General features: G+C 52.7%; 9 protein-coding genes across 9 annotated transcripts; 7 read left to right on the top strand and 2 right to left on the bottom strand.

The window, feature by feature from the left end:
• Positions 1 to 405: 405 nt before the first annotated feature.
• Positions 406 to 1,167, top strand: B0T23DRAFT_399282 (polysaccharide lyase; the record flags this gene model as incomplete). The annotated part of the gene is made up of 1 exon (XM_062838411.1): positions 406 to 1,167. The coding sequence occupies one exon, from the start codon at positions 406 to 408 to the stop codon at positions 1,165 to 1,167; it is 762 nt and encodes a 253-aa protein (XP_062689463.1).
• Positions 1,168 to 1,700: 533 nt separating this feature from the next.
• On the top strand, positions 1,701 to 3,588 carry B0T23DRAFT_432272 (uncharacterized protein; the record flags this gene model as incomplete). The annotated part of the gene is made up of 4 exons (XM_062840368.1): positions 1,701 to 1,797; positions 1,877 to 3,144; positions 3,199 to 3,323; positions 3,390 to 3,588. The coding sequence occupies 4 exons, from the start codon at positions 1,701 to 1,703 to the stop codon at positions 3,586 to 3,588; spliced, it is 1,689 nt and encodes a 562-aa protein (XP_062689462.1).
• A 791-nt stretch (positions 3,589 to 4,379) lies between these two features.
• On the top strand, positions 4,380 to 6,250 carry B0T23DRAFT_324764 (uncharacterized protein; the record flags this gene model as incomplete). The annotated part of the gene is made up of 2 exons (XM_062835457.1): positions 4,380 to 4,711; positions 4,768 to 6,250. The coding sequence occupies 2 exons, from the start codon at positions 4,380 to 4,382 to the stop codon at positions 6,248 to 6,250; spliced, it is 1,815 nt and encodes a 604-aa protein (XP_062689461.1).
• A 578-nt stretch (positions 6,251 to 6,828) lies between these two features.
• On the top strand, positions 6,829 to 9,056 carry B0T23DRAFT_324268 (cytochrome P450; the record flags this gene model as incomplete). Its single annotated transcript, XM_062835413.1, has 3 exons — positions 6,829 to 7,183; positions 7,265 to 7,300; positions 7,399 to 9,056. The coding sequence occupies 3 exons, from the start codon at positions 6,829 to 6,831 to the stop codon at positions 9,054 to 9,056; spliced, it is 2,049 nt and encodes a 682-aa protein (XP_062689460.1).
• Positions 9,057 to 10,143: 1,087 nt separating this feature from the next.
• B0T23DRAFT_423324 (cytochrome P450) lies at positions 10,144 to 12,429 on the top strand. The gene is made up of 2 exons (XM_062839826.1): positions 10,144 to 12,014; positions 12,074 to 12,429. The coding sequence occupies exons 1-2, from the start codon at positions 10,608 to 10,610 to the stop codon at positions 12,203 to 12,205; spliced, it is 1,539 nt and encodes a 512-aa protein (XP_062689459.1). The 5' UTR covers positions 10,144 to 10,607; the 3' UTR covers positions 12,206 to 12,429.
• A 4,341-nt stretch (positions 12,430 to 16,770) lies between these two features.
• B0T23DRAFT_287455 (uncharacterized protein) lies at positions 16,771 to 19,203 on the top strand (the record flags this gene model as incomplete). Its single annotated transcript, XM_062834258.1, has 1 exon — positions 16,771 to 19,203. A coding segment is annotated over one exon (2,433 nt), but the record flags the coding sequence as incomplete, so codon positions are not given.
• Positions 19,204 to 19,573: 370 nt separating this feature from the next.
• B0T23DRAFT_448180 (uncharacterized protein) lies at positions 19,574 to 20,636 on the bottom strand (the record flags this gene model as incomplete). Its single annotated transcript, XM_062841035.1, has 6 exons — positions 20,473 to 20,636; positions 20,088 to 20,435; positions 20,001 to 20,018; positions 19,892 to 19,911; positions 19,680 to 19,685; positions 19,574 to 19,618 (listed from the first exon to the last, which is right to left on the bottom strand). Exons 1-6 carry the CDS (start codon positions 20,618 to 20,620, stop codon positions 19,574 to 19,576), a joined length of 585 nt encoding a protein of 194 aa, XP_062689457.1. The 5' UTR covers positions 20,621 to 20,636.
• A 1,829-nt stretch (positions 20,637 to 22,465) lies between these two features.
• On the top strand, positions 22,466 to 22,849 carry B0T23DRAFT_324203 (uncharacterized protein; the record flags this gene model as incomplete). The annotated part of the gene is given in 2 exon segments (XM_062835402.1): positions 22,466 to 22,510; positions 22,529 to 22,849. The coding sequence occupies 2 exon segments, from the start codon at positions 22,466 to 22,468 to the stop codon at positions 22,847 to 22,849; spliced, it is 366 nt and encodes a 121-aa protein (XP_062689456.1).
• Positions 22,850 to 24,811: 1,962 nt separating this feature from the next.
• B0T23DRAFT_388635 (uncharacterized protein) lies at positions 24,812 to 25,493 on the bottom strand. Its single transcript, XM_062837767.1, has one exon. The coding sequence runs from the start codon at positions 25,228 to 25,230 to the stop codon at positions 24,859 to 24,861; it is 372 nt and encodes a 123-aa protein (XP_062689455.1). The 5' UTR covers positions 25,231 to 25,493; the 3' UTR covers positions 24,812 to 24,858.
• Between the last annotated feature and the right edge of the window lie 426 nt (positions 25,494 to 25,919).

Raw genomic sequence — 25,919 nt, 5'->3', positions numbered from 1 at the left:
AGCAGGGTGATATACCCATAAGCAGGAATGATGGGAAATGGTGAGGGCATCCCCATTTAGTAAGGATACTCCCAAGCCTTCTGTTGATACCACCTACCTGTTTGACCTTAGTAAGCGCCGGAGACGCCACCAATATTCCGCCCAGGCAGCCGACATAAGAAGGCCGCGATTGGATTGTAAGCTCGTATGTGTGGCCGCTTACTCACAACATGCGAAGAGGTTCTTACTCATGTCCCTTTTAACTGAGAACCTCAACGCCACCGCAATGTTGTGAGAAAAGTACAAAAGTCGACAATGAGCCGACCGTCCCCTCCTGGAGTAGCTTCTTGAGCATCCAACCTTGCTACCTCCTCAATTAAATACCGACCCGCCCGGTAACTCCCTTTGATATCTCTTGAACGCAACATGGGTATCCAACATGTGCTCATCGCCGCGCTCGCGGCCGTGACGCCCGTCATCGTCCAGGGAACTCAAATCTTCAGCAACCACGGCACCCTCAGCGGCTGGGATGGCCAGCAGACCGAAAACAAGGGCAAGATCTCCGAAGTGACCAACGTGGTATACGAGGGAGGCACAGCCCTCAAGTTCGAGCAGACTTACGACTCTTTCTACTCGGGCCGCTACCACGCTGAAGTGCGGACCCTCAACGGCTACGCCCGGGGCGAGACACGCTTCTATGGCTTCATGTTCCGTCTGCAGGGCGACTGGCAGTCGAGCCCCGCGCAGTCCTACAACCTTGCCCAGTTCATCGGCAACTTTGGCTCCAGCAGCTGCGACGAGTGGTCGCCCACCACCATGGTTTGGGTCAATGGAAACCGTCTCATGACCAGAGTCAAGAGTGGCACGCTCTGCTCTCCCTCGACCACTTCTTTCGACACCGGCATCAACGTCAGCGCTGGTACCTGGCACAAGATTGTGATGCAGGTCAGTTGGAGGAGCGACAGCTCAGGCTTTTTCAAGCTCTGGTATGATGGAACCAAGGTCGTCGAGCACTACGACATCAAGACGACTCTCGACACCGACGTGAGATTCCAGTTCCGAGTCGGTCTCTATGCCAATGCTTGGTATGATTCGGGCTATTCTGGCTCTCAGCCCTTCCGTCAGGTTTGGTTTGATGAGATTGCCATTGGTGATACTTTTGCGGATGCGGATCCCGACCAGTGGTGAACGGTATGTGGTTAATAGTGGAGTGCCGAGGTATTCGGGCGACGATCAAGGGCGGTCAGCCTCCGGCATTATCGGCCTCCGGCATTGCAGCTGTGATACAAATAACCACCCATGTCTCGGACATAAGTTGTACGTAGTGTCATAGATATGTAGTGTAGCGAAAGAACGAAAGGGGATCCTTGACGTCAATCCGAAAGTGCCGAGGTTTGCTGAAAATGCTCGTGCAGTCTCCCCGATTTGCGGGGAAAGAGATTGCTGGGATGAGCTTTCATTCGCCGCCTCAATGATCGATAAGCTCTGTTCAGGTCGTCCAAGGAACGCCCTTTTATCGAAAACGGCAAAGCGTACAAGTTAGACACATGGGCGGCCGGCGACCTCCTTTCTGTTCTTGCGGTGTCCAAGCGGGTAAGGCCAGGCGCTAACGAACGTCCTTCAGGTATAAGATGCTGCTTCTTGCGAGACTGGGTTTTGAGAGCTAACACAAGGTTTGCCTTTGTAGTTTTCACTTGTACAGTGACAGAATCATAAACAAGATGGCGACCATCGTGGAGAAGACGTCTTCCGGCATCATTTACAAGGCATCGCAGCAGCGAGACTTTCCACAGCTTGACCTGTTGTCTCTCCTTTTTGGTAACGTACCCGCTTCGTGGGGGCTGGCCAAGGAGCCGTTGTCAGCATTGGCCTTATAAATTTACTGATGCCTTTGCAGACTCATCAGCATGCGGAGCGAAGGAGGACACGGTGGTCCACGCCGACGCTGCCGATCCCAGCAAGGCAGTTAGTAAAGCCCAGCTTCGGCACTTGGTCAAGCGTCTGGCTTATACCCTCCGTCACCGGTACGGCATTGGTCAAGACGGGCCGGAAAAAGATGTGGTGTTGTGTATCTCGTCAGGGCACTTCCTCTTGCCCTGTCTGTTCTATTCGACCATGGCGGCGGGCGGAATCTTTTCGGCATCAAGTCCGGCATCCACGGCTACCGAGCTCGCTGGGCAGATCAAGCAGATTGGGGCAAAGCTCGTCCTGTGCAATGAAGACACCAAGGAAGTTGCTGCAGCCGCGGCGAAGCTGGCCAACATTCCCGGCTCCCGAGTCCTTGTTCTGGGATCGCAGCCGCACCTCGAACTCACCAACCTTGAACAGTCAACACCCATTCCCATCTCAACCAAAACCTTGGAGTGGCAACGTATCACGGACACGAAAGCCCTTGAAAACAGCATTATCTGCATTCTCTTCTCGAGCGGGACCACTGGTTTGCCTAAAATGTGCAGGCTCTCGCACACCAACATGGTAAGCCAGGCATGTCTTGTGCTTGATCCGGCTCGAGAGTACGAGAAGGCAAGGGGACGGGATATGTCGGCGGACTACCGGACCATTGCCCACTTGCCGGCGGCGCACATTGCGGGAGTGCAGGGCTACTTTGTCAACAGCTTCTATGTGGGCGGCACCTTGTACTGGATGCCGCGCTTCAACCTTGTCAAGTTCCTCGAGTACAGCAAGAAATACCAGATCACGACGCTCGTCTCGGTGCCACCGATATACCTGGCCATTGCCAAAAGCCCTCTGGTGACGGATCAGTTTGACTCGCTGGAGTGGGCTGTGGCGGGGGCAGCTCCCATGGGAAAGGAGCTCCAACTGGCAGCGCGGAAGAAGCTTGGAAAGGGCAAGGCATATCTGACGCAAACATGGGGTCTGAGCGAGACGACGGGCGCCATGACAAGCATGCCGCGGGGGATCGACGACGAAACGGGGAGTGTGTCCATGCTGGTGATGAATGGCCGGGCGCGGATTGTTGACGACGATGGCAAGGACGTGGAAGCAGGGCAAGCGGGCGAGCTGTGGGTCAAGGGGCCCAATGTGACCAAGGGGTATTATATGAACGATGCAGCCAACAAGGAGGCCTTTGTGGATGGGTGGTTCTGCACTGGGGATATCGGGCTGTTTCAGGACGGCAAGTTTTATATCGTCGATCGAAAGAAGGTGAGAGATGATGGTGGTTTGCTGGTGTGACTTTTGGGTTAACAGAAGTCGCAGGAACTCATCAAGTACAAGGGGCTCCAGGTGGCACCGGCCGAGCTGGAGGCCTTGTTGGTCAGTCATGCCAAGATAGCTGATGCGGCAGTGATTGGCGTGGAGGGAGAAGAGACTGAAGTTCCTCGGTGAGTGGATTCAGTCGAACATGATGTCGGATATCGGAAGCTAATGTGGTGGGTGGAATACTGTAGGGCGTATGTCGTGGCTGGCGATGCGACTCTCACGGCCGAGGAGATTGTGGATTGGGTTGCCAGCAAAGTGGCCAACCACAAGAAACTAAGAGGAGGCGTGGTGTTTATTGATGCCATACCCAAGAGTCCGAGTGGGAAGATTCTGCGCAAGGAGTTGCGGCAGTTGGCCAAGAGGATAGACAAGGGGAGCAAGTTGTGATGGCTGTTGATTAGTAGTGTAGGGACGGGAGCCGGAGTAGAGGACCGGAGTGAGGAGTGCCATGGTGTTTTGTCGAGGTTGACGTTGGAAGAGGGGACTCAGAATTCGTGGAGCATTCAGTTGCTTGTCGAAAATGGAAAATGGAAGGACAGAATCGAATTGAACCAATCAGATTGCTTCGACTGTGCTAGAGGTAGGTAGGTACCCACTGCAATGACGGCATCGACATGATAGGAGCGGGAGCTATCTCTAGCTTCTATCAATTGGTACATCAAGCAGGCCCATTCCCTGGAACATTGGTTCCCCACGAAGCATCACTCCCTTTTATGTTTATATGCCACCTCATTCAAGCTTTTGAGGTCTCTACTAGAAAACAAGACCTTGATATGTGGCAGTAGTGATTGATACTTGGATTATTTCAAGTCATCATAGATGTTAAGCTGCCAGATCTGTCACAGTTGCACCCTCTCCCGGTGGATCGTGAGTGGCCATCAAGGTGCATCTTACAAGTACCTTCAGATAAGTAGCCCACCACTGCCACCTACTTCATCCCACCTCCGTATGTAGTACTGAATGTTCATGGTACATACTGACAGCAACTGGACCGCACAAGTGCGAGCTCACCAATCATGGCTTCTTGATTACATCAATGATCCCGTCCAGTCCCATCTCCCATCGTAGCCCAGGTACCTCCCAGTCACTATCTGAACCCTCTTCTTCTTCACTCAGCTTTCCCCCACTCTGTCTCTGCTCTACACCATCAATCGAATTGTGACCACTGCAGCCATCGGATGACATCCATGATTGCACTGCCGCCTCTCTCCCGCTCTCTACCCCTCTCTCGACCCCTCTCGGCAGCCTGCCAGCGACAAGTCCTCTCGACTCGATTCTTTCTTCTACTACGCACTCCGACAACAACAGCAACAACATCAACAACACGTCTATTCTCGTCGACACCACACTTCACAATGGCGCAAGAATACAAGCTCAAGGGCATCACCTCTCTCAACCTCCAACCCGGCGAGAAGCACGAGGTCGAGGTGGAGGGTTTGGATGCAAAGGTCCTCCTCTTCAACGCCGCCGGCAAGACACAGGCCATTGGCCCTCGGTGCACTCACTACGGGTATGTCACCTGCGCCATGCGACTTGGAGGAATCCGTCTCACTAATGCGATTGTAGTGCCCCCTTGGCCAAGGGTGTTCTGGGCCACAACGGAAAGCTGACTTGCCCCTGGCACGGAGCCTGCTTCAACACCACGACGGGCGACATCGAGAACGCCCCCGCCCTCGATGCTCTCCCGGTCTTCAAGGCCACCGAACGCGACGGCGCCGTCTACATCACGGGTGATGCCGAGACCATCAAAGCCGGCCATCGCAAGCCCAAGATCAAGTGCAAGGTTGCCGGAGCTCCTCTATCCGACAGGGTCGTCGTTGTCGGCGGCGGTTCCGGTGCTCTCGGCGCCGTGGAAGGATTGCGTGAGCTAGGCTTCTCCGGCCCCATTACCGTCGTCACCAACGAGGGCTACCTGCCCATTGACCGCCCCAAGCTCAGCAAGACGCTCATGACCGATCTCAACAAGCTACAATGGCGCGATGCCGAATGGTTCAAGACCGGAGACATTGACTTTGTCCAGGACGAGGTAGTCGGTGTCGATTTTGGGGGCAAGACAGTCAAGACCAAGTCCGGTCAACAACTCCCTTACTCTAGACTGGTCCTTGCCACTGGCGGCACCCCCAAGCTCCTGCCTCTTCAAGGCTTCCAGGTCTTGGGCAACATCTTCACTCTGCGCAATGTCCACGACGCCAAGAACATCAAAGAGGCGATTGGCGAGAAGAAGGGCAACAAGATTGTCATTATCGGCTCTTCCTTTATCGGTATGGAGATCGCTGCTTGCACGTCTGACGGAAATGAGGTGTCCATTATCGGAATGGAGAAGGAACCCTTGGAGCGCGTGCTAGGGGAGCGCGTGGGCGCCATTGTCAGGAAGAACATTGAGTCCAAGGGTGTCAAGTTCTACATGTCGGCCGGCGTCGACAAGGCCGAGCCATCAGCAGCCGACCCCTCCAAGGTTGGCTCAGTCCATCTCAAAGACGGAACCAAGCTTGATGCCGACATGGTGATTCTGGGCGTCGGCGTTTCGCCAGCTACCGAGTACCTCAAGGAAAACAGTGTGGTCCGCCTTGAGGACGATGGCAGCTTGAAGGTCGACGAGAGTTTTTCGGTTGTTGGACTCAAGGATGTGTACGCCATTGGCGACATTGCCTCGTATCCCTACCATGGCCCCGGTGGCGACGGCAAGTACGTTCGTATTGAGCATTACAACGTCGCTCAGAACGCTGGCCGTACAGTGGCCAACCATATCGTGCACCCCAACCTGAAGCCCGAGTTCTTCACCCCGGTGTTCTGGAGCGCGCTTGGTGCACAGCTTCGGTACTGCGGAAATTCGAACCACGGATGGGATGACCTTGTTCTCCAGGGCGAGCCTGACCAGGGCAAGTGGGTGGCTTATTACACCAAGGGAGAGACGGTGGTGGCCATGGCAAGTATGGGCAAGGATCCCGCCATGGCTCAGTGTGCCCAGATGATGCAGCTCAACAAGATGCCGACCAAGTCGCAGCTGAAGGATGGGTTGGATATCCTCAGCCTCGGTCCTCCTCAGTAAGCCGATACTTCGTGGAGAAACTTCGAGGGGAAAGGAGGGGATCCAAGTAACGACTGATTATGTTGTGATGATGATTTACTACGTTCACAAGGCAGGCTACTCTAATACATGAGATTCAATACATGATTCCATTTACATTCTTTTTGGATGACAGACAGTGTCAGACATTTGTCGCCCCTATGCTCAGCATTACATACCCAGCCCTAACCCTGAAGCAACTGAAGTGTATCCAAAATTTGTCGCCATGGATGTTTCTGTTTCAGCAAAATTTCTCGTTCATGATATTGTCCACCACTCCAAGCTAGGCAACAACATAACAACACTGCTGCCTCTCGACCACCACGACGGGAAATATGATGGACGCCGGCTGAGGCATCATTTACATGTTGGACTTTCTTCATCACACAAAAGCGCTATCGCTCATTTCAAGGACTGCGCGAGACTGATCTGACAGTACTGAAGCTTCAAGAGATCAGCCATTTACCTCTCCGCATTAACAACAAACAAACATGTCCCTACTAATTGAGTTATGCCCCTGCTGTACTTTCAACGCCAGTCTCCCATCCTCACTCACCACCATGTCCTTGCCAACACTGCAAGACGTCCTCACGACTTTAGTCTCACTACTCAAGACGACTACACCACTTCTCAAGAGAATTACATCACTACTACTCAAGACAACTACATCAGTTCTCCTCTTTACAATAGTCATCATCCTCGCCATCGCAGTATACCGACTGTATCTCCATCCCCTCGCTGGCGTTCCTGGTCCTTGTCTAGCTGCCCTTTCCAACATCTGGCACGCTTGTCATGCCCGCAATGGTCGCATGTATCAGTTGGGCACAACTCTACATAAGCGATATGGGCCCGTGGTGAGAGTTGGTCCTAATGAACTTTGGTTTGATAGTAAGGAGGCGTTTAAGACTATTTATAGTAGGTTCCTTCTCCCCTTTCAGTGGATGAGATGTGCACTCACCGAGTGGACTATGACATGATGCTAATGGGATTCAATAGGTGCAGGAAGTGGATTTGAGAAATCGGATTTTTACCGTACGTTCATTCCCTCCTTCTAGATTCTTCCCCCTCCCTCACTTGCCTCCCCCCTTTTCCTAACCCCACAAGTTGCAAGTCTAATCCAACGAACGCAGTCTCAACCCTCCTCACCAAACCCACCCTTTCCCTCAAATTTTCCCCCTTCAAGTTCCCCTTTCCCAGTCTCCAATTACGGCAGCACCACCCCGACACCCTCGACCTCCTCTCCGAGCGCCACCTCCCCCGCTACCGCCTCCAACGCCGTCTCATCGGCCCGCTCTACCAACTCTCCTCCCTCAAGAAATTCGAACCCCAAATCGACGCCGTCTTGGATCGCGCCATCGCCCAGCTGCGCACCCTCCAAGGCCAAGAAGTCGATCTCAAAGAATGGATGCACATCATCGCCGTCGAATGTCTCGGCGCCGTAGTCCTCAGTTGGTCACCGGGTTACATCCGCGACAAGTCCGACGGCGGGACAAGTGTCCAGGGTTACCGTGGATGGAAGCGCAAGTCCGTCTTTGGCCTGTTTCCCTCTATCACCGTTCTTTCTTTTCTAGAAGGTGGTCCTTTCGGAATAGGCGCAAAAATTGGGAAGGGAGTGGCTAGGTGGTGGTCGAATACTTGGGGTGTCACGTTCGCTACACCGAAAGGGTTCAAGCCGTTTTTCACGGCTGTTTATCAGAAGGTGTCGAGACGGGTGTCGATGGCTTTGCTTTTGTGGATGAGTGAAGATGTGAAGGTGGTGAAGCCCAGCAAGAAGAACAAACACCCTAAGCCGGCGGGGAAGAAGCAAGACAAAGGGACCGGGAAGAAGGATCTCCTGGAGGATCTGATAAGACTGCATCAATCCAAGCCGGAGCAGTTCACGGAAACCTACCTGCGCAGAATGGCAATGACCAACTTTGGCGCGGGACATGAGACGCTTTGTTCGGCTTTGACGGCTTGTATGGCTATGCTCGGGACGCATGCAGCCGTTCAAGCAAGAGTCGCTGAGGAAGTTGGTTCCCATCTTCGGGGTGGTGGGACGGTGCCGTTCGATACCACGGCTAAGCAACTCCCGTATACTCTGGCAGCCATCAAAGAGGCACAGAGATTACATCCTGTCATCGCCATGAGTCTTTCGAGGACTGTCCCGCGAGACCTTGACGGTGCAGGAGTCATGCTGCATGGCCACTGGGTCCCCGAGGGGACGACGGTGGGGTGTAATCCTGTAGCGTTGCATCGGAACACGGAAATCTTTGGGGACGATGCGGACGTGTATAACCCTAGTCGGTGGTTGTCCCGTCATCACTCCGGCTCATCATCATCATCACCACCATCAAAGGCCGGTTCCAACGCGGGTGTCGGCTCCGATGCCGGCTCCGAAATCGACTCCGAGCTCGCCCCCGAGCCCGAACCCGACTCCGACTCATCCAGCAAGCCTCCGCAACCAAACCTAAACCCAGAAGAAGAAGCCGAAAGAAAGAGATTGAGAGAAATGCTCCACCTAAACCTCACCTACGGCGGCGGCGCACGCACCTGTCCCGGCCGCCACCTGGCCGAACTAATCGTCTGGAAAGTAATACCGCGATTAGTAGCGGAGTTTCGGGTCCAAGTCACACACATGCCAGACGACGAAAACATGGAGAGGTATTTTATGAGTATGTTGACGGGAGTGAAGGTGAGGTTTTTGGAGAGGGAGGACATAGCACGAGGAGGGGGCACAGGGGGGGGACTACTGTCTGGGGACATAGGTAAGAGTAGTGTAGATGTAGATGTAGATGGTTTGGATTGAGAAGGAGGGACTGGAGGAGATTTGAGGGGGTTGGAGAAAAGTGATGATGGAAGGTGATGAAGTCGGTGATGGTGGTGATAATTGTGGTGATGGCGATGGCTGTTGGATACCTACCTACCCTAGACCTACCTAGGTTGAAAGGGTGACGGCGATGCAATGGTGTTGGAGATTGCTGGGGATGATTGATGGTGACGTGCGCGATAACCACCTATCCAAAGCATCACCTCCCCAATACCTCTACCTCTACGCATGTAACAACTGAGAATACTCCACAACGAAAAACGTACCTACCTACCTACTTACCTCTATTAACAAATTAACGAGGCAACCTGAGTGCGATGCACATCTGGATACCTCCCTCTATAATACCAAGCTTGCACTCAACACCCTGCAGCTAATATCCTTCCCAGAACCAGAACCCAAACTTACCTAAATAGGTATATAACCAACTGTCCGTAGTTCTTCTCTCGTCCTGGAAGCGGCCATCACCCTACCTACACCACGCAGCCCGAGCAGTGGCCTAGGTCGTAGACGGGCAGTGCAATCAATCTAACTTCAAAGGTCATTTCGAAGGCTTTCTGTGTGCAGTAGGGTCCAGGTTCGACTCCTGGCGGGACACATTTCTTGTCTTTTTTGGATCTTTTGCTATTGTTCTTTGTGAACTTGGGGTTTTCGGTTCACGGACAAGTTGGAGAAGTTGCATGCTGCTTGCTTGCATGCAGGAAGGAAGGGACCGGACTAGATGTACCATCACGGTACGGTGAGATGCTCGTGGTGTATGTACAATTGCACGTATGGAAGCACGCTGGTGAGACGTTCGAGGTTTACGTCCAAGACAGCCTTCACTGGCGTCTAACGTTTACTCTCGGAAGGCACGGTGTTAGTGGAGGTAAGCTATGGGGGTACCGGACAATCCCCATGGGGAAGTCATGCCGAGGTGAAATATTGGCTTGATATCGACACTTGAAGCAATGATGGACACCAGACAATATCCCATCCTGTCATGCACCGATAGTTTGTGATCTGGGTACCTCAACCTGGAATAGAGGCAGGCATCATACATATCACGGTCGCAATCATTCAGTCTCCCCCTTCAGCGTGCATATTTTTGGCATCGATGTAACGCAAGGCAGCAAGGGTCACACTCATCCATGACTACCGAAGACGCCACAACGGCCACGGAACAAATGCCGAGAACTGTCTGTCGTTGATTCATTCTTCAACCGGTATCATTTCACCCCCACCAATTCTTTTTTTTATTTACTAACCATGCAGACTGAAGTCGCATTCTGGATTATTTAATCCTCACCGTGTAGCATGTGGCGGTTCTTAATGCGTGGAAACCTGGAGGACACAAGTGCACTGGAACGTTAGGGTTCCCAGCAAAAAATTGGCAAGGATGTGACTTCCACTTACGTTTGTAGTAGTGGACCATGGGATAATGTATAAAGTCGAGCGTGCGAAGCCGATAGTGCTCAAGTCCCAGCTCCAGTTCCGTAGCAGTCTCTTCTTGCAGTTTGGCTCCTCTCGGAAAGCACTGCCATTGCCAAAATGCTCCAAGAACTCCTTTCCCTCGCCCAAGGGCCCTACGCCCTACCCATTTTGGCCGCCTCTCTCGTGACCTACGTCTTGGTCTCCATCATCATCACCTACCGGCGCCTCTCCCACTTCCCGGGCCCCTTCCTCGCCTCCTTCTCCCCCCTCTTTATGCTGAAGGTGTTGTTCTCGGGCCACCACGCCGATGGCTACAGCCGCCTCAACCAGCAATACCAATCTCCCCTCGTGCGCATCGGCTCTACAGACCTCATCACCGATGATCCGGCCATCATTCGGCACATGAACGGCGCCCGCTCCGCCTGGGGCCGATCAAACTGGTACCGCGCCATGACGCTCGACCCGCGCGGTGGCTCGCTGTTTGATGAGCCTGACACAAAAACACACGACTTGTTCAAGGCGCGTTTATCGTTCGGGTATAGCGGGCGCGAGAACCCGGGTTTGGAAAGCGATATCGACGAGGTAGTCGGCACGCTGATTCAGTATATCAAGTCGCGCTACATATCTGATGACGAGCGGGGCGTCTTGAAGAGGATGGACCTGGCCAAGGTGACGCAGTTCTTCACTTTGGACGTGATCACGCGCATCGCGTACGGGAAGGAGTTCGGCTGGCTGAAGATGGACAAGGATCAGTTTGAGTGGACGAGCACGGTCATAAAAGCGGTGCCGGCCAATAGCCTGATGGCGGAACTCCCGCTGTTGCAGAAGATCTTTTTGTCCAAGTGGTTCTTGCAGTGGTTTGGGCCGAAGCATAGTGATGCGAACGGTATGGGGAGGGTCATGGGCATGGCGAGGGAGATGGTGGCCAAAAGGTTTGGCGAGAAGGCGGAGGATCGCAAGGACATGTTGGGGAGCTTTGTTAGGCATGGCATTGAGCAGCAGGCGTGCGAGGTCGAGGTCCTGTTCCAAATCCTAGCGGGCAGCGACACGACGGCAGTGGCGGTCAGGTCGACCTTTTTCCATTTGGCGACGAGCAAGAAGGCATATGTGCGGTTGTTGGAGGAGATTGACAAGGCAGTTAAGGAGGGGAAGATCTCGAGCCCCATCAGAGCCGAAGAGGCGAAGCACTTGGAGTACTTGCAGGCATGCGTCTATGAAGGACTGCGCATGCAAGCACCTTTCTCCGGGTTATGCATGAAGTCACCACCCAAGGGCGGAGACTTCATCAACGGCATATTCATTCCCGAGGGCACTCGTGTCGGCCATAACTTTGGCGGCCTGATCCGGAGAAGAGATGTCTTTGGCGACGACGCCGACGTCTTCCGGCCCGAGAGATGGCTGAATGCCGAGCCGGCCAAGAGGCTGGAGATGCAGCAGACCACCGAGATGGTGTTTGGCTATGGCAGGTGGGCGTGTTTGGGCAAGCCTGTGGCGCTGATGGAGTTGAGCAAGGTATTTTTCGAGGTGAGAAAGTGCCAGTAAACCCCCTTCTGCGGTCCGATACTGACGACGCCTTGCCCTAGTTCTTCCGTCGCTTCGATCTCCAGCTCGTGGAGCCCAAGAACCCGTGGCATGAATTTAATGTCAACATGTGCTTCCAGTCCGACTTGTGGGTCAAGATCACGGAGCGGTTCTCGGAGGGGGAGAAGGTCTAGACAGCGAGTTGGGCCAGAACGATTAGCAGAAATCCAAGTCATTCGTCAAGAAGACCTGCAACAAGCAAATGAAGCTACCGTCGTGCATGTCCTGGGGGGTGCTGCCAGGACGGACCTTTCCCACCCACCAGCGCAACAGCGGATTGAACAAACAAGCTGCCGTCGCCCTCGGTAATCTATCGCGATGACTTTGTGGCTTACCAAGAAGGCTTCTGTCTCGATATCAAGGTACCTAGTAGGCGAGGAGCGACGGGATTGCGGAAAAGGTGGAGATAAGATGATAGAAATCATTCCCTCCTGCTTGATGAAAATGAGGGAGAAAAGAAAGCATATCTCAGCTCCAAGATTCATTGTTATGGTCGGGACCGACAGCTTCATGAGTGCCGAGATCCAGCATTGTCAGCAAAGTCGGAACTTTGAGAAATGCGATACGGAAGGATGTTGCGACGGCAGGGGCGGGTCAGTCGGATCTCGGAATCATAAGTGGAAGGTATCGCCATTTTGACGGATGGTCCTTCCGAAAGCTAGATGAGCATAATTTCCCTGTGGAGGAAAGAGCGAAGAGATGGAGGAAACAGATTTGCCTCCACCTTCTCACATGTAATTTGGCAGGAATCAGGATTCCACCAAGTTGAGCTACTTGACGAAATAGAGCAAACTCGAAGACTTTGTCCTGGAGTGTAATGAGTGAATCTACACCCACCCCATGTCGTCTTCCCAACGCAGAAGCGATATCGCAGACAATCCTTACTGCTCATCCACGACAAGGAACAACGTACCTCAAACCCACCATCGTCCACGCATGCCTACGTACCCACATGGATTAGGCATATATCAAAGCTTATTCACATCACCTACCTACCTGTTTACATCTTCGGAGCTTGATCCGTCCACCTCTCCGCCCCAAAAAGGGAAGGTGAGTTCAATGCAAGTCACCTTATCCTTACGTCCTTATTTTTGGGGTAGCAGACTGAAACGAGTCCCCTGCGTATCAACCAGGTCCAGGTCAAGCTCCAGGTCGCTGTTTTACGTCCTCCCTAGTACTTCCTATCCCTGCCATTAATTCTCAATATCTCCTCCAACAATCTTTCGCTGTCGTTACCCAGTCCTGGAAGTGCCATCCCTGATACCTGACTGCCTGGGGACGTGGGATGACACATGCACCCGGTGATTGTCGATAGCTGGCTCACCACCACCCCCCACGCTCGCCCTCACAGGTTGGACTGGAAAGATAGGAAACAATTTATATAGCCGATGATGCAAGGTTGATGGAGTAAAAGGACGATAGGATTCCGCGTTTGGTCACACCCACGATTTCCTCTCCGATTATTGTCGAGGTGTGCAGTCAGGATCGATCGTCGATATCCAGGCCTTTGGGTAGTTCGGTGTGTATGTGACCAGTCGTGGGGGGAAATATGTGTCAACGATAGGCTAATGAACCAAGCAACTAGCCAGTATGTGTCATGTTCCATGAAGCAAGTCATGAAAGGACGGCTGAAGCGGTTGTGTAGGGCCGTCATATGCGTCAATGTTTCAGTTAACAACTCTATCGTTCTCGTATCCGACACATGCACCTAGCACGTGTCGAATAAGGAGAACCAAGGTCTTGCACTGTTCCATCCCGAGGTTCACCATGGCTTGTTTCAGTGGAGGATACCGTCGGTACCAAATATCAACCACGGGAAGCTGCCCCGTCGCGTGTGTGTTTCCGAATGCCGTGACGCTTTCATGACGGATCCCTTTGTGAGGTCCGGAGCATCTTTTTTCACGATGCCCGGGTTTCCTTGAACAAGCGAGAATGGCTTCGTAGTAATAAGATCCACATGTCCACTTGGATATGGCCTATTCATATCGGATTTAATGATGAGTGAGACTGGCGGAGTGGATAACGCTTGGGTGTTTGTGACCACGACCAGGTTTCTCATGACGGATGGTGGGTAGTGGTAGGACACGGCATGTAACGGCAGTCAAGATAATCCAACTGGCGGAAATCGCGGACAAGACTGTGTGTTCTGTGAATGTCTGGAGACCAAAGGGATGACTGTGGTGGGTGGTGGTGATAACGTAAAGTTGGGGGTTCATGGCCACTTAACAGCCTCGACAACTGGCTGATATGTAGGACCCTCAGAAGAACCCAAGCCAAACGAGGAGAAGGTAAGAAGCGTGAGACAGGATAATGTCGAGTGTCAGCTGCGAGGCTGAGATGTGAAGCATTCTCTCTGCCGAAGGACATTCACTGGCCAATGATGGTGAAGTGAGACTGGGGATGGAGGGGGATACTCCGTGGAGGCAGTATATCTCTGGTAGATATGTCTATAGCTGAGGCGAAGCGGGAACACAGTTGATACAGCCGACAGAATGCTTGCCACGATAGGGAGAGGGTAATTCATAAGGTCTGGAAAGGTGATATTCTTTGAGCCGCGATGGCGGGGTAAATTCCGTGAAAAAAAAAAAAAAAAAAAAAAAAAAAAAAAAAAAAAAAAAAAAAAAAAAAGGATAAAAAACTAAGAGAGAGAAAAAATGCATGGGCTTGGGAATTGACGCAAGACCTTGTTCTCTGACAGATGTGATTGCCGGATGCCAGTGGCCAGAAGGTCGTGCGCAGTGAAAATGGTGGGTGACGGTTGGGGGTTTGAAGTTGAATGATCTCTGATGGAAGGATGTTGCGAACTGTTTGGAACAGAAATCGAAACTTGGCGGAAAAGGGGAAAGAAACTGAAGGGAGGGTGTGCCTGACGACGGTACGTACCTCTACCTTTACTGTATGTAGACCAGTGACCAATGGCGTGTTGTGGATTGTCGCTCACTCGGATCCGCCCGAGAATGGAGTTTGGAACAGCGGCCCGGCGTGCAACGGTGCCACTTTCTCCAGGCGATGCGGAGCCGTGATTCCGACAAAATCCACTTTGCACAGCCAATGGGGTGAACTTCGGCACTCAGGGAGCAGGTGGCCCGCGAACCCCGCCGAGCACAACCTACAAGTAGGTAATTGCCCTGGGACGGGAAGGAAGCTGAGGTGCCCGGTGAACCCCCAATCTCGAGTCCAAATGTCCAAACTTTCCATCGAGGGTTCAACTACAACGTTGCGCTTGGCTGTTCCGAAAGGAAACGAAAGCTGGACTCGCCAAACTCTGCCCCGCGTCGCTCTCAATTGGCCGATTAGCAACTGCAGCTGCCAAATGGGCGAGGGTCCCAGGGTCACCACTTGCCGTCAAGTAGTACAACCTAACTGTGCAATGTGTTTGTGACCGTTGACCTGGAGAATCAACTCGGAATAAATGAATCTTACCTTACGTTACCAGACATGTTACTCGACGGCTTAGTCTACTCGACGGGCCCGGCCAACCGCCATACCGAGATTCCCGTCTCGCCTCCCAAGTCTGGCCGATAGGAAAAGTCGGACTTCTCCCATTGTTTGCATGATGAACCTGTTCAAAACGCTTGCTGAGACGGGTTCTCGTCCCGGGTTTGGCAAGAGGGGAAAGAGCATCCCTTACTCCTGAGTCTGATCTCAAGACTATCTTCAAAGGTTTAGTCGTATCATGATGCTACCAAGACTACGAGATGCCGAGTTTCGCAACTCGTCTCTGTACGGTGGGTGCAAGAGATACAGCAGGTAGATAGAACTATGAGGTGCTTGTGTGTTTGTTTGGTGCTGTAGCCGTTTGGCCCATTTGGCGAGATTTGGGGGAAACCAATATTTGCCTAAATATAAGGCGATATCATCTACTATTGTTATCTTGCTACCTACCGCTCGTCGATCCGAAAACTCCCTACACTGCAGCAGATATACAACCTAACTCCGGCGAGAACCGTACGGCATCATCGTTCCCGGCTCCCGGATTAGATCCATCCAGAACATACCACGTTTTTTTATCCGTATGCCACCATATCCCACGCGCGTATCGCTCCATCCTCTCCCATATAAAACAGTACCAAGCATCCCCAGAACCTCTCAAGTCACCAGAGTTACCTGGATCGCCTTTGTTTTCTTTTTGCCTTTTTCAGTTGTCAACATCTCCTCCGACACCCGAAACCTGGTGGATTAAAGGTGTCGAAAGTCTGGATCGAGGTCCCTGTCAACAAGTGAGGTGGATTGTGGATTCCGACAACCCCATTCGGCCGAGATTCTGCCATTGGGTCTAACCTAGCTTCTTCGCTGGCCACCCCCTTGGGCTCGCTGGGGTAACCCCGTCGACCTCTTTGGAGACCTGGATTCTGGAGTCTTTGGGGACTGGAGACTCTGGGGAACGACCAGAGCTGATATCCACACCGTTGGGACCGCGCGGGACAAAGAAAACAAGACAAGAAGCCCGTCTCTCCCACGCACCCTCACTTTCTCTTCAACACCTTCAGGTACATTCTCACCCTCATACACACACACACAAACACGCACCATACTCGACGCTATACAATACAACAACAAATATAGCACAACATTATTCGAGGCGACCCTTACCACTCAACATTAGCATCTTGACCAAGTGTTACAAGCAAATCAACAACCGGGAAAGCTCCATGGTCAGGTAGTAACACGGAAAACAACAACCTACCTCTACCTAACAATGGCAACATCAACAACTGGTGGTGGCGGCGCCGTGCTTGTATCGGCTGCACCTTTGACGCCCGCCACCACAAGGATAACGAGATCGTCACGAGAGTCGATTAGTGGTCTGGACAAGGGGACAGGCGGGGTTGTGTCTGCTGGACTGTCTTTGAATGGATACCACAATCTGGGGTACAGCCAGTCACCGGGTGAATCCGACTTTATCCTGTCCTCCTCGCTTGCAAGTGGAAGTGGAAGCGGAAACGGAAACGGAAGCCTCAGCGCCGCGCTTTCACAAGTAACAGGGCCCGCGGCGGTACAGGTACACCACAGCAGCCATCATCTCCAACGACCCCGCAGCATCCAGTCGAAGCTCAGCAAGCACCGCTCTCCCCTAACCGCCACCCTGGCGAAGCTCAAGAATGCCGCCTCCCTCAGCAACAACACCATTGGCCGCCCCCGAAGCAGCGCTTCTCCTGCCATCCACGACCACCACGCCAGCAACTCCCGATCCCCTGCCGCCGGCGACGACATGGAGCCGCCCGTGCTCTCCTTTTACGGCACCGAGCCCGTGCCCCTTCCCAGTCGCTTTGCCCAGATCAAGCGCAGTCTCGTCGCCGGCCACGAGAAGGAGCTCGAGGCGTCCTGGGCCCGTCTGATAACGGCACTGCGCGACGAGGTTGAGGACATTGCCCAGCGCGGTGCGTCAATCACGCCCAGCATCGACTTTGGCGACATCGCGAACCCCTCCAAAAAGGCCGACTTCGCCCGCGACCTCAAGCGCTACGGTCTTGGCGTCATCCGCGGCGTCGTGCCCCACGCCGATGCGCAAAAGGCCATCGACGAGACGGTCAAGTACCTCGAAACCAAGCACGACTTTAAGGATCCCATTCCCCAAGACCCAACATGCTTCGACTTCTTCTGGACGCCAGCCCAAGTGCGCACGCGCGCGCACCCCAAGGTGCTGCAAGCACAGCGCTTCGCCATGTCGCTCTGGGACAATGACGCCGACGACCGCATGGTCACCCGCTTCCCCATTGCCTACGCCGATCGTCTGCGCATTCACGGCGCCAACATCGGCGGAGTAGGACCCGATGCCGCCGAGAAGAAGGCCAGCGAGGACCCTGCCGCCGCCGAGGCCAAAAGAGCTGCCATGGAGCTCCTCGACGACTTTGCATCTTCGACCGTCATTGCCCAGGTCGACAACGGCAGTCTTGAGCGCTGGGAATCGGACGGGTACGGTCGCGGAGGCACCTACGACGCCGTCTTCAAGGGCGAGTGGGAGAAGTACGACCCCTGGGATCCCACCTACCGCGTCACTGCGACCCCGGATCTCTACAACGGCTACGGCGCCTGCAGCATCTTCCGCATGTACCAGGGCATCGTGGCTCTCAGCACCATTGGCCCGGGTATGGTGCGGCTACTTCCCAGCCCCAAGCTAGCCACCGCCTACTTCCTCCTCCGTCCCTTTTTCTCGTTCAAGAGCCCGCCTCCCGAGCGTCGCGAAGGTCCCGAGTGGGATGCCTTCCTCGAAGCCTCCAACTGGTCTCTCGACACCGAGCAAAGCACCATCATCCACGGCGCCGTTCCCGGCCATGCCCAGCGTCTCACCGAGCTCTGGCACCCGCACCTGCACCTCCGCCGCACCCTCACCACCCTGCCCACCTTGCAAACAGGCGATTACATCGTGTGGCACCCCGACCTGGCGTACCACATCACCTCCAACCCCAACATCATGGCAAGCCGCGCGCCCACACCGCCGCCGGACAATGACAACAACACGCCCTCCGCCCCCAATAAGCCCGTGTCGATCCTCGTCTACGTCCCCGCCGCGCCGCTCACCCAGACCAACGCTCTGTACTTGGCTCGCCAGCGCAAGACTTTCCAGCGCGGACACCCCGGTCCTGACTTTGATTCTACGGGAAGCGGTCTAGGCAGCGAGGCGTCGCACGCTGGAAGGCCGGGCGAGACGGAGATTGCCGAGGTCGGCGGCCCCGCGGGACTTCAAGCCATGGGACTGGCTCCCTTTGACATTGCTCCCACGCCGACCAGTAATTCTAGTAACAATGGGGAAGTCGACGATGAGGATGTTGAGATGGAGGGTACAAGTGCTATTACAGCCAGCATAGCTGCCGCCAAGTCCAGCACGGCGGGCATCATTGGCGGCGGCGTATCATCGAACACGCCTGCTGTCAGTCGGGCCGAGGCCGAAGTCGCTAGGATGGCGAATATCATTTTATTTCCGGATCGTTATGACTTTTACATGGGCACCACCGGGCGAAGCTCGGCGATCAAGAGGAAGAGGTCGTTGGATGGGTTGAAAGATGAGGAGGAGAAGGAGAATGGGAAGGGGAAGGGGAAGAGGAAGGAGAAGAGTCCATTGTCTCATGCTCCAATGGCGAGCAAGGAGGTCACGGTGCCGGTGGTTCAGGTGAAGCAGGAGCGAGAGCAGCGGCCGGGAGTGGATACGGAGAGGACAACGTCTAGTTCCAGTAGGCAGGGTCAGGAGAAGGAGAAGGAGAGGAAAGGAAGCAGTGCTTGAGAGCGGACGTGATACTTTAGTTCGAATATATTTTCGTCTAGTTATTAGTGTAGCATGATGGTGTTTAACATTTGTACATGGAGCCAGCAAGCGAATGGAAAGTACTTGATGTGCAAGAGCACACGGAATCAATATTCAATAGACGCAACTCATACCCCATACCTTCACACCCCTCATGTGTGTCCCCAGTTTCTTACTCTTCAGTTCATAACTGGAAGATCACAGCTAGCCATTCTCGCTATACTTGGCTACTTTACTCATACATTCGTAGAGGTATTCTTCAATCATAGAACACCTCCACAAGCCCTGCAGTGCTCAATTCCCACTTTACACTTTCATTACAATCCATCTTCAAGTACAAATTACCTCTACCTACCTCTACCTACCTCTACCTACCTCTTTTAAAAAAAAAAAAAAAAAAAAAAAAAAAAAAAAAAAAACGAAAACCACTCTGCATGTCGTGGACATACCTACCCGCAAACTAATTATCCATACGCTCGAGCTCAAGACTAGGTAGGTATATTCGGAATAGCAGGAGGTCCGATCGTTCGAGGGGGGCGGCAGCTGGGAGTATATCCGTGCCGGGCAATGAACATACCTCTATACCAGACAATATTACTATTGTAAAAATATACCTATGTTAATCATATACGACAGAACGAATGGGGGTCAAGTGTTGTACGTACATGGCGGCCAAGACTACCTACCATCATGAAGATACCTACCTAGAGGTACCTAGCTAGGGTGGAATTGGCCTTGTGTCTAACTACCTAGGTATCATGATCCTTGCGAACCTTCTTCAGGAGAAGGGGCGACAGGGGCAGGGGAGCTCTGCGACGAAATCTGCATAGGGGAACCGCCGCCACTACCGGGAGGACTGCCAACCGCAACCACCGAACCGACATCATCATCGGTATCGCCAATGGTGCGGTAGCCGAGTCTCGAGTATCGCTCACGACTGAAGTTGCTGGCGCGGAGCATACCAGGCAACGTCGTGGGGAGACCGTCATCAACAAGGCGCGCCTGCATCGCATCCCAGAACGCCGACGCACACCGACGAAACCGCTGCAAGTCCGAAGCAAGCAAGGGAGCATCAGTTGCAACATGTATGATGCTGTTTCTTGCGCTTCGTTGTGGGGGTTCTCAAAGAACCTAACATAGTGTCACTTGAATACCTACCTCTACGAAAATCCTCAAACGCCATAGAAGAATGGCGCGGGTCCGCCACCGCCACCGCCTTGATGGCATGGAAGTGGGACTTTCTCTGGTGGTGGGCGTTTCGCGGTCGCACATTTTTTCCCAGCCTTGGCCGGGGCAGACCAGACATTGTAGGTAAACTCCTGTATATTGACTGACCACTTGAGCAGTGATGGTGTTTGGATGTTGCAGTGGCTTGGTTTCCAATGATGTTGTCGCAAGTTGCTCCCATGAGTATATGGTAGCTCGGACCTCCGAACCTACAGTGAGCTTCGCTCGTACAGAAAGGACGACTGGTGGTCACAAAAATAAAAGTAAACAGATAGGAAACTTGACCCGGGCCCCAGTCTCCCAGCAGGTACTTACTTAAACCACTCGTACCTTCCCCCTTCAAATTCTTCTCCCAGAAACCAAACTTTAACACACACTGAACATTACGTATTCTTACCGGGCACTATGTCGTTTACACCATCACAATTAGGGTAGTCTCTCTGGTTTCGGAGGAAGGGCAGGCCCTGAGCCGTTGATAAACCCAAACTCACGCCATTCTTATCGGTAATAGTGACCAGTATAAGACACGCAAAGGCACATTCTGATCCAAGGTTGCACGCACAGCCTCCCCGCAAGGACTCAACATGTTGAGCACCCACCTCATTCCCAATTCGCTCGTAGGCCTCGATTTCAAACTCAATCTCAACCTCGATTTCCCAAGTATTTCGTCGACGAACATCTGGTTGTTACGATGGCCATATTGCGGAAGGAGCGGGAAAAGAATGAAACAGAAGGCCGCCGAAAAGTGTGCCATGCTATCTGATAAAGGGAGGGACGGAATTAGTCAGTTTCATTTTCCTCAATCAGGTAGTAGGTACGCTTCACTCTCCCGACTGGACGAAACTCCCTATAAGACAAGGCACCCTCAACAGAAACAAGATGAAAATTCCTTCAACACACAACGCCAGACGTGTAAAGTTAAAGTTTACCTCGGACGGAACTCACATGAAGACAGTTGATATGTTTGGTAGCTTCAAACTGCCTACAGGTACCTACTGGCTGCGATACGGCCGGTGCCAGCTCTCGCGGGCCAGCGCCACCTAGCGCTGACCACCATGTCCAAGGGATTGCAGTCGGCTCTGGAGCTAGACAAAGCATTGCAGCGCAAAGGCGGAACTGACATAAAAGGATGGAAGCAATGCCAATTAACCGTCCGTCCGTCAACAACGGAAACTCAGCGTCAACAGTTTACCACACACAAACTGTTATATCTCAAGACAAGACGACAAAGTCAAGGCTGAGTGCGGTTGGAAAATAAATTGTCACAGACATGGTTTGGGCGTGTCTGTGCCAAAAGACCAGTCTTGTCGTCAATTGGGGCCGGTTGGTACCGGTCCACGGCTGCGTTGTCGTCGTCGTCGTCGTCTGTTGTCAGGCGTGGACATGCTGGGAAGCCAGCGCTAGAGCAGTACAGTGAGAGAATCAAGATTGGTAAGTCTTTGAATCTGGTCCTCCGTGGAGAGGATCTATGAGACTGACTGATACTATTCGCATACTAGAGAGACCAAAGACCAAACCAGTACCACCACCACCACCAGCAAGTAAGTTATCTGAGCCCTGATATCTAGTTGCCTAATGTGAGACCAACAGCAACACCAGCCATGCCTTCCAACAAGAACGTCGTATCTGCCCCTGCTCGTGCCCGCGCCCCTGCTTCCGTCTCTGGTGCGGCTGCCACCCCGGCAGCCCGTTACGTGTCGGGCGGACCCTCGTTCACCACCGATCCATAGGTACATACTCTATTTCCATCTAGAGGAATCAAGGTCCGCGGAAGCCGGTCACCACCCAGTATTTCTCTTCCAGTCCCAGCCTCCAAGACTGCCATGAGAAGGCCACACACCTCGAGGAAAGATGCGCAAACTTGCAGCAGAATTACACGGACTTGCAGCAGAATTACGCGGACTTAGCCGCGCAGCAAGAACGTATGCAGTGGGCGCTAACTGTTATTTCGGCGCTACTAATCGAGTTCGTCAATAAATAATAATAGCTAGCTATGAACGCCGCTGTCGCCAATCATATTAACTATATTCGCGACGAAGTTTCTATTATTGGCCTTATGATAAGATGGGGGTTCAGGAATTTGAATCCAGATAGGGATAATACTATTAAAGTCTTCGAAGGACAGACCGAGGTCGGCGAAGTCGCATCCGTAGATATGAGGGAGGACAAACTGTTCGCCGTGGCCGGCCCCGGCGCCGGGATCTTCAAAGGATGGGAGTTGCACTGTGGTGTGTGGTCCAGGACTCTCGAACTCTTAGAACTTCCACCAAGTGTAACTGGGGAAGAGATCAAGAGCCAAATTCTCTGAAACTTTCGAAGGGTGCGCAGTAGTCAACAAAGCAGCCAAAGTTCAAAGACAACAGTGCTCTGAACACCATACTTTCGCAAATCACAAAGTTTGGTCCCCTCAAAGAGCAAGAATTTGAGACTTTGCCGACCATAACACAAGTGCCGGCCTTGTTTCAAAAAGAGAATGACGCCAGGAGAGCTGTCGAGGTTCTCAATCAGTCACCTCGATAAAGTTGCGTCGACGCGTGCTAGGAAGCGAGAAAAAGAATCAGTTATAGGAGAGCAGGACACCCATAAGAAAAGAAAGGGGGGCACACAACGAGAAAGGAGTAGAAGCCAGAAAAGCAAAAGAAAACAACACCCTCGGGAAACAACCCGACACTCGTCAGAGTCGAACGCGGAACCCTCCGCCACACTTGTGGTGCTACACTTGTAGCGTGCAGAGACCTTACTACCGCTGGTTGAGCCAACGGCGAGGGGACTTGTTGTTGGAAGTAGGGGCTGGACCTTGAACTTATAAGGGAACTCGTAGGGGACTGGTTGTGCGGCTGCCTGGTTGGCTGCCCTGTGAAAGGCGCGCGGCTCAGGTTTTTGTTCGTTCGTCCGATGTTCTCGGTGACGAGTGAAGAGTGTCTGCGTTGCGGTGGTCTGGGCTCCGACTGGAGAATTCGTGGCAGGATGGGCTTCCGAGATTAAGGTACGTGAACTTTGCTGTGTGAGATGGGCGGATGTGAGCAAACGGCAGTGAAATTTGGAAGAAATTTAAGGCAAAGGCTAGAGATATGTCCGGTTCATAAAGACGAGAGTGCATAGGGACCGTCAAAGTGCAGTTAGCAGTATCTTAGCTGGAAGCCAGTAAAGACCCAGCTCGACCATCATACTAGGAACACTGGCGAGCTTCTGTACTTGTTGGTGGACGAGCGAAGCGGTTCTGGTAAGGAGGGCTCGACAAGTACACCAAAAATGGGCGCTAGTTTTCTACAAGGCGGAGAGCATGGTTGCTGGTTATAAGGACTTCTACCGTGACCTTTCATGTGCTCAATGCCATGACAGGAACCTCTATCGCAGTTTGTGGAATGAAGCCGATAAGTACTGGAGGTAATGACGGCGTCCAAGAGACTCAACAACGAGGTGCGGAATCATAAGCGAGATTCCTTCACAAGGCCATATAACAACTTTGTCCATCGGATCTGCTGATTCTTATGGCATGCTAGGAAAGAGGTGTGATGTATGAGCTGCGTTCAACACACGAGAACAAAACATCAAAGGCGACACAAGGTATTAAAGGATCTTGGTTGGAACAAAGGTACATATAGGCGAGCATAATGACCTTGAAAGAAGTTAGCGACGTCTCTTTTCTATTATCATCATGTTTTCTTTTTCGGTGCCCCGATTCATCATGAATGTGGTGTCATAACTCACCATACAAGCAGTATCATACATGTTTGATATGTAGAGATGCGGTGCGCTATGAATCAGTGGTTGAGTGACAAATGTTCATCATTGCCAACAAAGTATCATCTCTGACGGAAGTCATACGGCTGGGAGCTCGTGCATGTCGGAAGGGACGTAGCAGACAAGACGTGAGAAGAAAGAGAGGAATGACTGGGAAAATGTTTGATTGCAGCATGTTTGGTTGCGGAAGAGAAGATGACTGACAACTCCGCTGTTCCAAGGGAAAAATCAGCTCCATGTTGTTCAAGATTCAGACTAGTGCCTTCCTTCCGTTGTGATACTTCAACCTGGACATGGGAGTACCTAGGTACATTCATATCTCGCATGACATTGGCACCTTCCTGTAGAAAACTGACCCCTCACGCAGGTTCAATAACCAAATTAAACTTATTCGACATGAAATGATGCTTCATTAAACCCTCAATGTATCATAGGTAGAACACTCCATCAAGTCGCGAGTACTGGTTAACATCAACAGTCTGACGACGTGAATCTTTCACCCTTACCATACTAATACAGTTTTACCACCTCCCCCCATCCCCTTCCTCCCCCCTCAACCCAACCCCTCAATCCCTAAACCTTATTCCCCCCATAATCCTTCGTATCCCTCCTCCCCGCGCCCGTAGACTGCTCCCCCTCGGGCTCCGTCCCCGTCTTGGCCGGCGTCCGCTTCGTATACGCCCCAGGACTATGCGAAATCACCCTTGTATCCTTGGGATCTTCCGCCAGCGGCTCTTTCCGAGCGGCTGGTCCGCCCGTACCGCCCATCTTCTGCAACGTCTCGGAAATGTCGCGGTTACCCGTGTCGGTGGCGCTGTGTTTCTCCGATACGCCGCGGGGCTGGGTCTTGCCGCCGCGCGTCTGCCACCAAAAGATGCCGCCGAGGCCGGCGGCGATGCTGATGGGCACGGCGCGGGCGCGGAGGTAGTTGGCTGCTGTTGACATTTTTGTTTGTCTTTTGTGCGGGAGGGGTGTTGTGGGTGGTGTTGTGGGTGGTAAGTTGAGACAAAGGATTATGTTGCTTGACGTTTGGATGGGTTGTTCTTGGTTCTCTTCACTTTTGCTAGAAGACGACCAAAGTGTGATTTGGAGTAGTGGCGGTGGATGGAGTGAAGTGAAGTGATGGCCCCGCGACAGTTCGGTTTGATTTGTTATGTGTTGTTGTAGTAGATGAACAACGAACACTCTACATTACCCGGGAGCTCGTTTGGTTAAATAAAGGGAGGAGGTCAATCAAGTACGATGACGTTGTGCACCTAATGATGATCTCACCTCCTGCCGCTTCCCCTGTACACTAGGTACAGTTACTGACGGAATGCAGTGGGAACTCGATCTGGCCAAGTACCTATCATTTGCGTTGTAGTTACCTACATACTTACTCCCTTGTACACAAAGAGAATCTCCAACATAAACTGAACTTCCGATGGGTTTGAGTGTCACACTCGATAAAGATCCTCAACTTCCAAGATGTTGGAGTCCGCAGAGCCAGGAACAACACGGAAAATAAAGTGGAGTTTTCCCAATTGAATTTCAATCCATCGAAAACGAACATGGACATCACGCTTTCGCATGTTGTTCACTGACAGCTGACGTCAAGAGTTTGCATGACATCATGACCTGTCCAGCACGGTACT

This window comes from Neurospora hispaniola (genome assembly GCF_033458365.1).
Source record: "Neurospora hispaniola strain FGSC 10403 chromosome Unknown B0T23scaffold_8, whole genome shotgun sequence".
Taxonomy (NCBI): domain Eukaryota; kingdom Fungi; phylum Ascomycota; class Sordariomycetes; order Sordariales; family Sordariaceae; genus Neurospora; species Neurospora hispaniola.
This window is presented reverse-complemented; position numbering and strand designations above follow the sequence as displayed.